Source organism: Pterocles gutturalis, unplaced genomic scaffold (assembly GCF_000699245.1).
Source record: "Pterocles gutturalis isolate BGI_N339 unplaced genomic scaffold, ASM69924v1 scaffold16642, whole genome shotgun sequence".
In the NCBI taxonomy this organism is placed as follows: Eukaryota; Metazoa; Chordata; class Aves; order Pterocliformes; family Pteroclidae; genus Pterocles; species Pterocles gutturalis.
Window position 1 is genome coordinate 25,675 of NW_010108264.1, and position 14,822 is coordinate 40,496.

Genomic DNA, 14,822 nt, shown 5'->3' on the forward strand with positions numbered 1-14,822 from the left:
TGCAAATATTCTTGCCATGTAAGTTTATTTGCAGAGCAGATTTTACTTCTGAAAACAGGTACTTGCACTCTGTGGTACTATGAAAGCTAGAAATTGGTCTCTGCTATGAGGATTCTTTATAATCTCTGCAGATGATGATTGAATATTCCTGTTTGATAAAGAAAAAATGAAAACAGTTTGAAACTTTGTTTCTCCTCTTCTTTTTCAGCCTTGTTGGAGAAGAGACAGAGACCAAAGATGCCACCAGCAACAGCAGCACCACAGTACCCACCTCCAGATGGAGGCTGGGGATGGGTTGTAGTCTTTGGGGCTTTTATCTCCATTGGATTTTCCTATGCATTCCCCAAAGCCATCACAGTATTCTTCAAAGAAATACAAGAAATCTTCCATACATCGTATAGTGAGATAGCCTGGATATCATCAATAATGTTGGCTGTCATGTATGCAGGAGGTAAGACATTTGTGAAATCTGCAAATATCATAGTTTTGTTTTGTTTTTTTTTTCCTTTGGTCTTAAAGCATTTAAAGTTAGTTACTACCAGTTTTTATCATTATTACCTAATGAATTTACTAAATTACATGGGATTTTTTTGTTTCATACTTTACCACAGAGTATTGATAACCACAACATCATTAGAGTAGTGCTTACTTTCCCTTTTAAAACATTTTATATTCTCTTTCTTTTCTTTTTCCCCTTAGGGCCATTTGTGTGTTCCTCTACCTAATCCTAAATTCACAGTTTCTGAGAAGTAAATTTTCCAACAAACCAATACCCAAGTAACTTCTCCTGGGACTGGGAGTGCATTTGCTCAGTTTCCACTGCCTCAGTGAGATCTTGCAGTAGATCAGATGATGGAGCTTAAACATAGAAAATTACTACGGCAATGAGGGTTCATTAGTCAGACGCAGGTATTCCTCTGCAGACGGGGGTTTTATATCCCTATTTGTTCTAAAATAAAATCCGTCTTTCCATTTAGACCAAGAGCCATGTTTCGTACATGCCATTGGTATGACAGCTACGATACAGACAATCTTATTCTTGGGACTGAAATGAACAGTGAACATAAATTCTCTGATACCTTTTTTCTTGTGAGCAAGAAAGTAAAGAACAAGACAGGTGAAGAAGGATTTACAAGTATAAAGCCGTGTTTAAGTATTAAGCGTCAAACCTGTTTTGGCAGGTTTTGTGTCTATTACCATCAAAGGCTAACTTAAATTCTGCTTGATTTCTGGATTCTTTCAGATTTTTCTTTTTACTGTTGGTGCAAGCTAGCTGCCACTTAGACAAAACACTTTTTCAAGCAGTCCAGAGGTCTCAATAAGAGGCTATTTCAGGCAATAGATGTGGCATTGCTCTTTCTTTGGATGTTGTGAGGTAACCCCTTGGAACATCTCAGACTGTTTGCAATGATGAGCAATTAAATGCATATGTTTCTATATATATGTATGCATATGTGTATGCATATATGTATAAATGTGTACATATCAAGACAGAAAACGTGCCAATAGCACATTGAGATTTAATGTCATTAATCACTGAAGAGCATACCTTCAATATTTTTCAGAAGTGGTATCTGTGTAATAGTAAAGCACAGTATTATCAGTTCCAGTAAACAACCTATTTAAGGAAGCATGAAGTCTCATTTTTAGCATGATAACTTTTTATCTCTGATTTCAACCTACCTAAGTTTTGACACCTGAATGACCCTCGCTCCTTTAGCAGTCAGGGAAGAGACGGAGGTGCAGAGGAATTGAGGCTACCTGAGCTGCTGCCTCTAAGTAGCTGTTTTTCCCCACTGACTATAAAAATGAACCTGCAGCCAGCATAGCATTAGCTTAAGCACCTCAGGTAAATATTTCTCAGTTAATGGAGTGGAAAATGGATCTGTCTTTCAAATGCTTGGCAGAGACAGAAGCCTTATAAATATGCCTTGACAAGTGGTGTCAATATCTGCAAAAGCTTGCTGTTCAGATATTTTGATCCCATTTTTATTCATATACTAGTAGGGAATCATAAATTATTAATATACTAATAGAGAATCATAAAGGATTTTATAGGACCAGCAACAGTGACCAAGTGATTCACCAAAATTCACCAGGTGAAGAAGTAACTTGAACTAATGTAGTCAAGAGTAAAAGAGCGGGTATGTTCCCTGTCACATTCAGGTCCCTTCTAATGCAGTTGCTTCCTAAGGATCCATCAGCGCTTGCACTGCGGAGTGTACACATGTAAGTGTGGAGGCCCCTGAACAAGTGCTAGACCCATCTGAAATGAGGGGAGAGCACAGGTGTTGCAAAGCTTGAGTTCGTTTCTGTTTTCCTTATGCTCTGACTTTTAACCTGGACTCTTTTTCACCACATTTTCTAATCTGAGCTAAATTTTCTAAGGACAGGTTTGCTTTATAGTGTGGCTGTTGTTCTTTGTGCCATTACTGTCATCTCAAAGTTCACCCAAGTTTTATTAATAGTACAGATGCAAAGCACAGGATTTAAGCTGTGCTAATTTTTATCCATGAAGTTCAATGTGAACAACTTTTAATGTAAAATACAAAGCATTCAGTACTTCTGCCTTTTCTCTAATACTTTGTCTGTTCTGAGTGCCAGTGTAATAACTTAACATGTACATTGACATTAAAAATTACAAAATGCTTTACTATTCATTCTGCTAACACCTACCCCAGTCATTGTGAAGATTATCAGCACAGGAACAGTAGACAAAGTTGTTTGGATGTCCTGTTATAGACTCATGGTTTTAAAATGATGAGAATGACGACTCTGCCTGATATAAACACACTTTGAAGCCATAGCTTCTCTAGAACCACTTCCTAAAAAATAGGCCATTTAGACAATCACTGGCAGAATATGAAATAGCAATCAGGAAAAACATTTCTGAAGGAAATCTCTCCATTGTTTTTATTGTCAGAAGGTGTTTGATTCCTTAGCATTTGATGTGCTGTAATGTGAAATGCACATTCAGACCATGCATACAAGGTGTATTGTTGACTATAAAGTGTGATGCATATGTCTGTGATGAACACTGTGTTCATCATACTACTAATTAAGGTAACCTGAAAACATCTAAGATCTGTCATCCTCATTAGAGCTTAGCATTCAACCTATTAATCATCACACTGGGGTCAGTGAATAAGTTGGAGTCTATGCAGATGCTCTTTGCTTTGGAGGCTGCAGCCTCTTGCAGTAATTAGCTAGCATCTGTGTTTTAGTAACAAGGTATTAACTTACCTTTCAGTGCCTGAGAAAAAAAAATGAAACTAATAAAAGGCATCCAGTAAGGAGCTAAAAGAATGTTAATTATGTTTATCACTTACTTCATACTTAGAATAAATGGCATTAAATTATAGCAGACCATCTGGTAATCCATATGGTCTCCTGCAGTCCTGGTTAATTCCAGCAAATAGGTCAAGCACAGCATTCACCCCGTTAGGAAAGCACTAAGCAGAGGTGACAAATCTGATAAATCAAATCAATATGAAACTCTTTTCCCCTCGCAATCTGGCATAATATGGACTTTCATGCTGGTTTTTTTTTTTTGTTTGTTTGTTTTGGAGGGTTTTGTTTGGGTGCTTGTTTGTTTTCTTAAGCTCTTTTTTTTCCCACTCATCTCCTGGATGTTAGAGTCTACTAAAAAGCTATCTCAAAAAGCAACATCCTGTGATGTGATCAAGGGTACAGGTATTGCACAGTCTCTACTGTTCAGCTTGTGCTTAAAAAAAGCATCCTCTGGAGAAGAGCAATAGTTCAGTCTCCATGGCAACTCCTTCTGCCTCTCTTGAGCAGAGACTGTCAATTGTATTAAATTAAGGGTGATGGTTTTGTGATGGACTCCTACACCCGAGGGACCATGAGTGAGGCCACCAAACTTTTGTTACTGGAGGACAGAAGCTGGGATAAAATGGAATTAGTTGAGTTATCCTGACAAGGCAACTTGTGTTTCTGTGTGTGTATGAACACGTATGTATATAAAATGTGTGTGTGTGTGGGTATGTATCCTTATATACATAAACTATATATGCATTCATATACTTATAGAGCCATATGTGTGCTCTAGCACACACAAGCATTAAGGAATTCATGAAAAAAAACAAATAATTTGACCTCAAGTTCTCTCACTTCATTCTTCTCTTTTCCAATACTTCACCTCTCACTTTGCAAGGCATTAGCAGCAAAAGGTTATTAGAGAGCTCCTTATCGGAGCTCGATCTGTTTCCAGTAAAAATGTTTTCATTGCTTTCACTGTAGGTTTGATAGGAGCCTTAGTGACAGCTATGAAACCCACGTGACAGGTCTCAGACACAGCTGACCTTGAGCTTTAGATTTCCTTAGGGAAAAAGCAGTTGGTTTACTCACTTGTCTTTAACTCTTTTTCTATAATTTTTCCAAGGACACTTTCAGGGTTAGGATTTTTGTTGTTTTGTTTTTTTCTTTTGGGGAGGGGGATGTTGTGGTTTGTTTTTTGTTTTTTTTTTCCAAAATAACTTTCTGGGTCTGACATTGGGTTATAAAGATTAGGGTGAGAGCTAATAAATGCTTCAAGCCATACCCAGCTGTGAAGTGCGAGATAGTCTTGCTGGTCTGAAGCTTGAAAAAGAAAGGTCCATTTAAATTCTAGATGATATTTCTAAGTAATTAATTTAAAAAGTACCTTTGGACCCCTTTTGAAAAAGATGCTATATAAGTGTAAGTAATGGTCACTCCCATTTTTCAAAACAATCTTATAGTAAAAAAGTGCAGCATTTAATACCTGCTTTTCTCTTCTTCTGTATTTTGAAAGTTATTCAAGTTTTAGGTTAAGTATTTCCAAACAGTAGTGAAGCCTTAAAGGATTTTTCAGGTTGCAAGACAAAAGTAACCTATAGAAAAGTGCTCATTTTGACTTTGTCAAATATTAATTTGGAAAATAACATATCATATGGTATGTTCAAAATATTTGTGATTTTATCTCAGTGGGTGTTTTGGTGATATTGCTGTGAAGATGAAATGGCGTGCACAGTGGAGGTGACAGTTGCGAAATCCATGTAACACAAACAACAGATGGTTATAGATTTTACTTTTGGACAGGACCTGGGCTCCTACACTTTTCTTCCTTCCTGAAACATTTTTTTATTATGCTTTTACAAATACTGGCACAAGGAATTCAGTGGCCATGGATAAGGAGATTGAGAAGCTTTCTTAAATTGACCTATGTCCTTTGTTGTCAGGGACAAGTGTTTTTCTCCATCAGGATATGCAAAGTGTTGAATTTTAATAACCTCATTTAGAGTGTCCTTGAAAGCAGAACTTACCAACTTTCTGGATGCCTCATGGGCATGAGGGAATACTTCACATTTAGCCTAAAATATATGTAAAACATCTGTGTCAAGCTAATTTGAGACTCATAGATAAAGCAGAAGAAGTCATAATGAGGTGACACAAGAACAGAGAATTTTAAATCTTAATAACAAATGGACATAAGTACAAAAAAAGAGGTATCCAGAGTAACAAAAATATTATAAATTCACATCAGTTCAGTTTTTAAAAGAAGATCTCGATGCTAAGGAAGCCTGATAAAGCCTCTGAAGGGTAACACAGACACTTCTTTCATTTCTTGGAGGGCTTTGAGTTTTAGCAAAACTGTACCTTGTACGGCAGCGTTCTGCGGTAGCAGTGGCTGTTTTAAACAGAAGCCTTCCCTAACATTTAGAAAACACTCTAAAATGGTCACAGAAAGAAAGATGAAAAAAGCAGATCTGTTGTAGACAGTTTAATACATTTTTTTTCAAACAGGTTTGTCATTCTATCTACAGGAGGAAGCTCGTTTTTTATTCTGCAACTTTTAAGTTTGGCTGAACAGATAAGATCTCATTGTTAAATATTCAATGCCTTTTGAGGATCCAGTTTTGTTGTTTTCATGAAATGTAGTTTTTACTGGGATCTACTGAGCCACACTCAGGAAACCCATCTCAAATGTAAGGACACGCTGCCACCGAGACAAATAAGGGGTTTTTGTCTTTTATTGTACGCTTATGTTAATTTTGAATAATTGTCAGAAAGACATAACATGACAAAGAATTCCCACTGTGCTTCTACCAAGCTCTTTCAGTATACAAACTGTAGATTATTAGTAATTATTTGATGCATTTCATAGCAATATTTGCAGTAAATTTAATTTAATTAACTCAAGCCCTTTACTGAAACAGTTCTTATTTACATACAAATAGGCAATGTGTATTACACAGTGAACATTCGTTAAGCACTCTTTTCCTATTTAAGGCTTTGTAATTGTCTTGATCTTCATTTGGTTTTATAGCGAGGCATTTCTGTAAGTAAAATAATCATTAGTGACAGCTTTTTTATCCACAAAGAAGATTCTTTTTTCTTTCACATTTAGTTTCAAGTAATGGGTCAAAGTCAAACAACAATAAATAGCATGCATCATAAAATACATTTTCTAAGGGACTAAAACTTTTGGGTTTGTTTAAGAAAGATATCAAGGGACAACCTTAGGCCTTTGATATGTTCATTGACGAAAGAATGCTTGTTTTGTGTGTACTAGTAATTTTGGATTAGTTCCCGTATAGCTTTTCATATCAGTGGATCATACAATGGTTGTATTTGTGATGTGTGTCGCATAATTCAAAGGTAATGAAACAATGGTCTAGCACAACTGGGAATCATGAGAGATTTAAGCAGATACCAGAGAAGTACTGTGGGGAAGGAAAAGTCTATCTACTCATGCTGTGTATACCATTGTGGTCACACCAGCATTTCAAATGAAATAATAAACCCAGCACTTTACAAAGAACTTATTATAGAATTTTACTGGTCCATTGTTTTGGAATGTCTAAGAACTATTCACTTGTTTATTTTGAAGGGTATATTCAAGGGAAACAGAGTTGTACTGATATGTTTAGAAGATATTCTAAGCCAGTATCAAATGGCAACACTTTAGTAATTGATTAACTGGTTTTGAAGATTTTTACTGAGATCACATATAGATAGTAGATAAACATATATACCATAAGAAAAATGTTTGATCAGTCAGAACCTTTTCATCTAACAGTGATACTCTATTAAGATTACATATGGCAAAGAGCACAGCTGCAGCTTTACTAGGTAATACATGTTTCGTTGCTGCATACAAGCAAAAGAAAAGCTTACCTTTCTTTTCCACAATTTTTGGCACCTTTTTTTTAAATTGTCAAGAAACAGTTAAGTGTTTTCACAGCAGTTTTACCTGACTTTTGTTCAGGCGAATACATACTATGACTAGACAACCAAATGAAAGATTGTCATTAAAATAGGAGACTGTATTGAGAAACCAGACATTGATTTCCTCATCTAGTTCAAACACTTCTTGCAACACTTTCCCACTGATGATGGGAACACGTGCCCCGTTTGTTTTTCTGTGTGTCCCTCTTTGAAACACTTATCATTAAGTGCATTTTAGAAAACTTTGAAGGAAGTAGTGCTACTCTTACAGCTTTTTAACAATAGTGACTAGAGATTATATGGACAGGATTCATGTGTTTACTGTTCCTCGACATAGGCATCTACGTCGGATCCAGTTGTCTAGACATCTTCTGTTGCCAGTCAATAAAATGGGAATTCCTGATTCATCCCTTCCTAAGTAAAATATCTGAAATACTTGAAATGAGTCATGTTTTGGAAAGACTTTACTGTCTTTTCAGTACTATAGGATTCTAGAAGAGTTCAGATGTCTCTTTTGCACAAATTTGAAGTGATGCCACTCTACATTATTGTGGCCCTATACTAATACATTATATTTTGCTCACAGAGACCTAGAAATCTATGAACATTCCTCTTAGAGATGTGCATCCATGGATAGTGATTTTGAGCTGGTTCTGGCTGAACTATGCTTTTCTTCTTTAATATTCCTCTTGTAGGTTGCACAGGTTGTAATTCTTCCACATTTCAGTGGCACTGACTCAGTTTTACTAGTTTTGATACAATTCAAAATACCTGGTAATTTTAAGATTACCTGTTAGCTTGTAAATCTTCTCTAATCTTGCAATTACTTTGCTCATACCCATAATTCCCTTACTTCCATCACCAGCTAAGAGAAAAAGAGAGAGAGAATAGCTGGTTTGTCTAATAATTGACCAAGTTTACATTCTTTTTAGATTATTATAGGCTGATTGATAGAAATCTGTGGATCGATTATATTTTCCTCTGTTCTGTGTGAATGATTTGAAAGTTGAGTATACTTCAACCTCTTTGTAACAAGATCCCCCAACACTTTCCTGTCAGTATCAGCTGGCAGTACCAGTTTTGTCACGGCACAAACCTTACTCGTACTGTTCTCCGATGGAGGGCTGCTTTGATTTTTTTCAGGAACAGAACTCACTTGACTGAAATTTTTTCTTCTTTTGCAAGAATGAGCTTCTCTGTTCTGCTCATGCTGCTTCCAGATTTGCATATGTATCCTAGCTTTTATCTTCTTTTTATTTTCTGCATAGTAGGATATAACTCAGTGTCAGGACTTACCAAGGATTCTGCAGTGGCCTTCAGGGTGGGACTGGCACAAGAGAAGATGGGTGTCTTTTTGACGTTCCCTAGAAGGGAGAGTAATCTTGTGTCCTCGGAAATCAAACTTCAGTCAGAAAAGCTTCAAGAGCAGTTCTGTTCTAAATTGTTTGAATTATTAGCGGAATTAATCCCTCCTTATTGTGATGTTGCTAAGCATTGAGTGTGTCTAATTAAGTAGCTGAATCTGTTGTTATTTGCCTAATCCGAATAGCTGTAATTTCCAGAGCAGCCAGTAAATAAACAAAGTGCAGGAGGTTTTGCTGCTGGATATTCTACTTAAAGACTGTCTTTGCAGGAACTATTCAATCCATAAGAAACCAAGACTCTATAACTATTACCATGAAACACGGTTTTAAAGCTGGTGAGAAGCAGCATAACATTACTTATGGAGAATTAAGATTTTTTTATTTAGTTAGTTATTTAGTTAGTTTACCTGGACATCTGCCCAGCAAAATGCAGTAAAATAAAAGAAGTGAAGTAAAATAGCTACGTTATTGCTTTAGGTCATGTGCTACATATGGTGAATCTGTAGGTCTCTGAATTCATAATAAAATGTTTTAGAATCATAGCTTGACTAGGGACATTGGAAAAAAAATAAAAGATGACAGTAAGAAAACTTGCAACAGATCCATTGATATACATAGTGGTGAGTTACAGTTTTCACTCGTGATATTATGCTCTTATCAGAGACATGTGAAATAACTGCCTGGACCTCCATTCCAAGTATGGACACCAGTGCTAATCCTGCAATATGTGCTTAACTTTAAATACCTCAGTGATATCATCAAGTTCAAATAAATTTTCCACTTCCTTAAAGTAAACATACAAACATGTTTATATGTTTATGCAAATGTTTATGCATAGGTGTTCGTAACATCAAGATCTCTTGACAGTGTACCTTCAATGACTTAAGTGCTCCCAGAGGCACTCATTAAAATCTAATTTTTATTTATTTCAACCTTAAAAAGACATTATCCATACATGATTCATGGCTTTTCCCCAAAATAAAATAAAATACATAAGATTAGCGTTGAAGATTTACAGTATTTGAGCAAAACTTTATTCCCTTTATCATTTGATTAAACTTTTTGATATGAATTATTTGTCGGTAAGCTTATCTATGTTTCATAAATAAAAAATAAATATCTAAGGGCACAGTCAATTAGGTCTTAAGTACAAGTCTCCTAACTTCAATTTTAGTTCATTGGATTCCATAGAGTTCCGGTGCTGGAAAGTGCACCGAGTAGTGGAGAATCAGGCGCTGTGACTGTAAGGATTGTTCTGATTATTCATTGAAGCAACACACTATATAACAAAACATTTTCAGGTAGTGACCTGAAATTGTATGATTGTCATGTGAGAAGAGAATGTAGTCAACATTAAAGATGACTGTAAGGGGCTGATGACCTGAAGAATTCTGTATTAACAGATTTTTATTGCCATAGAAAGTTACAGAAAATTCTCAAAAAAATAAATAAGTTTCACAAGAAAAACCCCACAAACACCTCTCTCCTATGGGCTGGACTTGCAGAAGGACTACAGTTCCTAGAATGTGATGGGGTAATTAATCTCAGAGTGAGGTCCAATCTGTTTTATGTGACTGTATAAACAATAATGAGCAACACAGTCCAGCAACTGGGCGTATAATAAATTATTAAACTGTATAGTTGCAATTTTTTAAGTCAAAACGGTAACATTTAGAAATGCAAGATAGTACTGAAGCAAAATGTTTAAAATTATTTTGAAAAGCTAAGAGGAAGAATTAGATCATGGGAGAGCTGGATAGTTATATTTCTAATTTCTTTACTTGAGATATTTCAGAGAGGTTTGTTTGAAGAGTTCTAGTTCAACTGAAAATTCTGAGATTTGAGATTTTTATTTCGGCTTGGGAATAAAACTTATGTTAAAGCATAAAGAGTTAAAGCATAAACTCTCACAAAGAGTTTTTCATGCAACGCTAGTTCTAATTTTATGTATTGTTCCTTAAAAATCAAATAGCTTGTCACAAAGATAGTACATGTGGGAGTGATTCTCTTGTCTTTCACACAGCACTGTAGTTTATACCTGTGCAAAGAGTGTGCAAGGTTATATACACCATTGCCATTGTGATTTTGAAGCTTTTCATATTTACTTACTCAAATGTAAACAGTAACCTGAGTGCAAAGCACTTGACCCTATGCTCAGAGAGACAGAGCTGAAGTGGCATATGGGGTTAAGACAAGAACAAATTTGGGCCATAAAATTTCTTCTGGATCATTTCTCCTAATGTTATAAAAAATTCACCTGACAGGGTGTTCAGGTACACATATTGCCTAGATCAGTCAACTTTCTAAACAATTGCTTTTTAGTAAGATGTATTAAAACTTCCTAAAGAAACATAGTTCTTCCTATGGGAAGAAAATAATTCTTTCATTAGTAAACCTGAGTAATATTCTGCTCACAGGCACACATGTTAAATCCTTTCAGAAGTGGGTATATTTCATTGCATTATTTTAATATGTTCTGGCTGAAGAATATCGACATACCTCCTTAGATGAAAGCTAGCTCCAGGAATACATGATGCCTAGGCAGCATTTGTAATACAAATTATGAGAAACCTGTATTTTAATGGGCAGTAATTTATTTTGAATTTATGATGTATCACAATCATTAGAAGTAAGCTGCTTTAGATTACTTGGTAGAGAATAGAGTTTCTGCCAGCGGTGTGTTGTTTTATTTCTTCACCTTAGGTAAGAAATGGGGCCTGATTCAAAAACCACTGAAATATTTTCAAGTGCAATAAGATGGCACTAGGTCACCAAGCCACTTCATGTTGCTCTTTGCAGTAGAGGTCAAATAGAATCATAGAATCGTAGAATGGTTTGGGTTGGAAGGGATCTTAAAGATTATCTAGTTCCAACCCCCCTGCAATGGGCAGGTACACTTTCTACTAGATCAGGTTGCTCAAAGCCCCACCAGACGTGGCCTTGAACACCTCCAGGGATGGGGCATCCACAGCTTCTCTGGGCAACCTGTTCCAGTGCCTCACCACACTCACAGGAAAACATTTCTTAATAAGTAAAAAATTTATTCCTACATATTCCCTGTTCATGTAGGCAGACCCAATCTAGACTTCCCTCACCCTTCTACTCCTCTGTTTTCAGGAGACTTTGTGAAGATGCGTCCTCTGCTGCTACAAGGGAGAAGACTGTAGAAAACATTATTCCTATTGTTTCCTCTCTAGTCCAGGCAAAACACAAATGCCATAAAGACCTTTGCCCAGCTCCCTCATAATATATTCTTTTTCCACTGCTCAAGTCCCAGGCTTCCTCTACTAATTTTTTGCAGTTCTTTCATTCCTTTCCTGGTCATATTTTATGAAATATTGTTTTCGTAGGGTAAGGCATATTTTCCCCTCATTAAAGGAAGTAATCATGTTTTGGTGGAAAGTGTATTTGTTGATCCTGTCCACAAAAGAAATAGCATGCGACTATACATAGGAAACATCTGAAAACTTGAAAGACCCATCAACTCTTTCCATTATAGATGGCAATCTAAATGTGTCAACTTGATGACAAATCCAACTCAGATGACAAAAAGTATGTGAGGTGGATATGGGATATGCAAAGATAAACTGACGTCCACTCAGATAATGTAGATTTAAAAAATGGATCTAATTTCACTTTCAATTCTACTGGATAGAGTGTGATTCTCAGGCATGTGTATTTTGCTGTAAAAGTTAGGGAGAAGGAAGGAAAAAAGAATGAGGAGAGAAGAGATTAGAACTAATTCTTAAATTATTGATTAATCAGCAAATATCTTCCAGAATTTTATTGTTTTTAAAAAGCAGTTAAACGTGGGTTGTCTAAAGTTTAAGTAAATTGGAAAACATTTTGATCTGAACCTGTGGGACACTTTCAGAATTCTGTGCCTGTTTACTAAGTTGTCTCCAAAGATTCTGGTTCCTCTAGGCTGTAAGAAAGGCTTTTGATTCAGGCACAGCTGAAATAAAGAAATGCATTGTAAGATGGGAAACATCACATAAATCTTGTTACTATTTTGATCAAGAGGATAAGGCTTTGATAACTCTTGGCTTTCCATTATTCTACTTTTGATTTTTTTGGTCATATTTCTAGTAATTTAACAGTTTATATTGCTTTTAGTCTTTTTGACCTGGAAGAGAAAATATTCAGTTACATATAATTCTATAATTAAACTGATTTTCTCAATATACATGCATCTTATTTTTTCGCTTGCCTGAAAACAGGAAAAAAACCCACAAATAAACTCCCCCAAAGATTCTTTCTTTTAATTGACAATTGAATGTAGTTGTGTTTCACCCCACACAGTTTCTTACTCCCCCCTGTTGCAAAATACTAGGAAAACCACAAATTCTGTACGTGATATGATCCCATTAATACACTACCATTGTCTGCGTTTAAACTCTAAATACCTGAGGTATTAGGCCAAAACCTAATGAGAATGCTCAGTTCCGATTTTGTATGGTTTCTCGGAAGTAGAAATAAATTCCCTTCCCCCTCCCGTTTTCCTTTTCCTTTTCCTTGTCCTTTTCCTTTTCCTATTCCCCCTTCCCTCCTTCTTCCCATTCCCCCAGCATGTTGTGAACTAAATACTATTCACATGTATTTACCTTACACAGTTCTTCAGACATTATCTAATTTACAGGCTATAAAGGAGTTAGGGAAATTCCCACTCTTAAACTTCTAATTGTTATGACTGAGTCACCATATGCATTTATCGGATATTATTAAAAATGCAATTATAATTAAAATAATTATAAAATAATGTTTTTTTCCATAAAGTACATTTTAAGTTTAATGATATGTATATATATATATGTGTGTGTTAAATGGCAAATGCATTTGGAGATAATCTTACACTGTTACTGACAATGACCTAAATATGATGTCTTCTCAGGATGGTTCCAACTTGTAAATACATCCAGATTTATTCTTCTCATTGCATATATTCTGAATATGTAGATGAGATTTAATGATCCACTCATGATCCATATTTCACAGTAAGTGGTCCACGGAAACATCATAGGTAGTAGACTGAGTATTTTCAATTTGAAGTTTAATTATACAGGACAAAATTGAGACCTGAAAGGAATATGATAAGGGAGCAACTAGGAAGAAACATGTATCTTGTGCTTTCTCTGAAATTACATATTATTGCCTGTAACAATATTCCAAGTTGAGTTAGTTATAATATTATTCTGGAAGAAAACAAATAAACGGTAGGATGATGTGCAGGGTAAAAATAGGATATTGTATGAACATTAATATGATGGGCAATTTCTGGAAGACAGAGGAATCCAGATGACAATATTAGTCTTAACTGAACTTGGCTGAATTTTTCACAGTGAATGCATTATCTGAAAAGTGTAATGACCTGAGTTGCAGAGAATATATTCTACATTCGTAGGAACTACTAAATAGCCTGTGCAAGGTCTTCTGAAAGTGTTTGCTGTGGCTTTTGCTGTCTGTGATGTCTGGTAGGCTTCCAAATGACAACGTATTTGTGATGGGTTAGCCCTTGGCTGGGGGCCAAACCACACATACCCGCTCACACAATTCCCGCCCCCACCCAAAGGTAGGAAAGAGAATTAAAGGGATGGTATGTAAAGGTTCTGACTGGGGAGGACCAGCCCGATTGGCAGAGTCCTCTATTGTTGACTAGCCAAGTGGCTTTTGCTAAATGTATATCCCAGTTTTGGGGGTAAAGGGAAAAAAGGACTCATGGGTTGAGATAAGGACAATTTAATAACTAAACTACAATAATATTGAAAATAATACTATATACAAGTATACAAATGAGTGATACACAGTGATACTGCCCCCCCACCCGATGACCAAAGGCTCAGCCTGTTCCCAGCTAACGATCTCGGAGAAGGGAGAGTCTGAGTGATACACAGTGATACTGCTCCCCCACCCCCCACCCGATGACCAAAGGCTTAGCCTGTTCCCGGCTAACGATCCCAGAACAGGGGGAGTCGACCCCGGAGCAGGTAGGGGTCCCAAAACCTCCCGGAGCAGGGGGGCAGAGGTTCCCGAAACACCACACTCACAGATCAGAGATAAAAGTCCGAGCATCCCAGACCAAGAGCCGACCGGGGTGCAGGGAGGGGGGAGAAGGCCTTGAGAGAGAGACCACCTGGAGCCAGAAGAGAACCAAAACCGAAAGGCACCGGAACCAAAAGGTGAAGGGCCAATCCTCCGGAAGGGTCCTCACCTATATACTGGGCATGACGTGTATGTTATGGAATAGATTAT

The 14,822-nt window shown here is 36.5% G+C and overlaps 1 protein-coding gene across 1 annotated transcript in view; it reads left to right on the forward strand.

Moving 5' to 3' along the window:
* Nucleotides 1-237: 237 nt before the first annotated feature.
* Nucleotides 238-14,822, forward strand: part of SLC16A7 (solute carrier family 16 (monocarboxylate transporter), member 7) — a 27,944-nt gene continuing 13,359 nt past the window's right edge. The window contains exon 1 of the mRNA XM_010072588.1: nucleotides 238-451. Coding sequence (XP_010070890.1) covers nucleotides 238-451 — 214 coding nt within the window. The remainder of the gene's footprint in view (nucleotides 452-14,822) is intronic.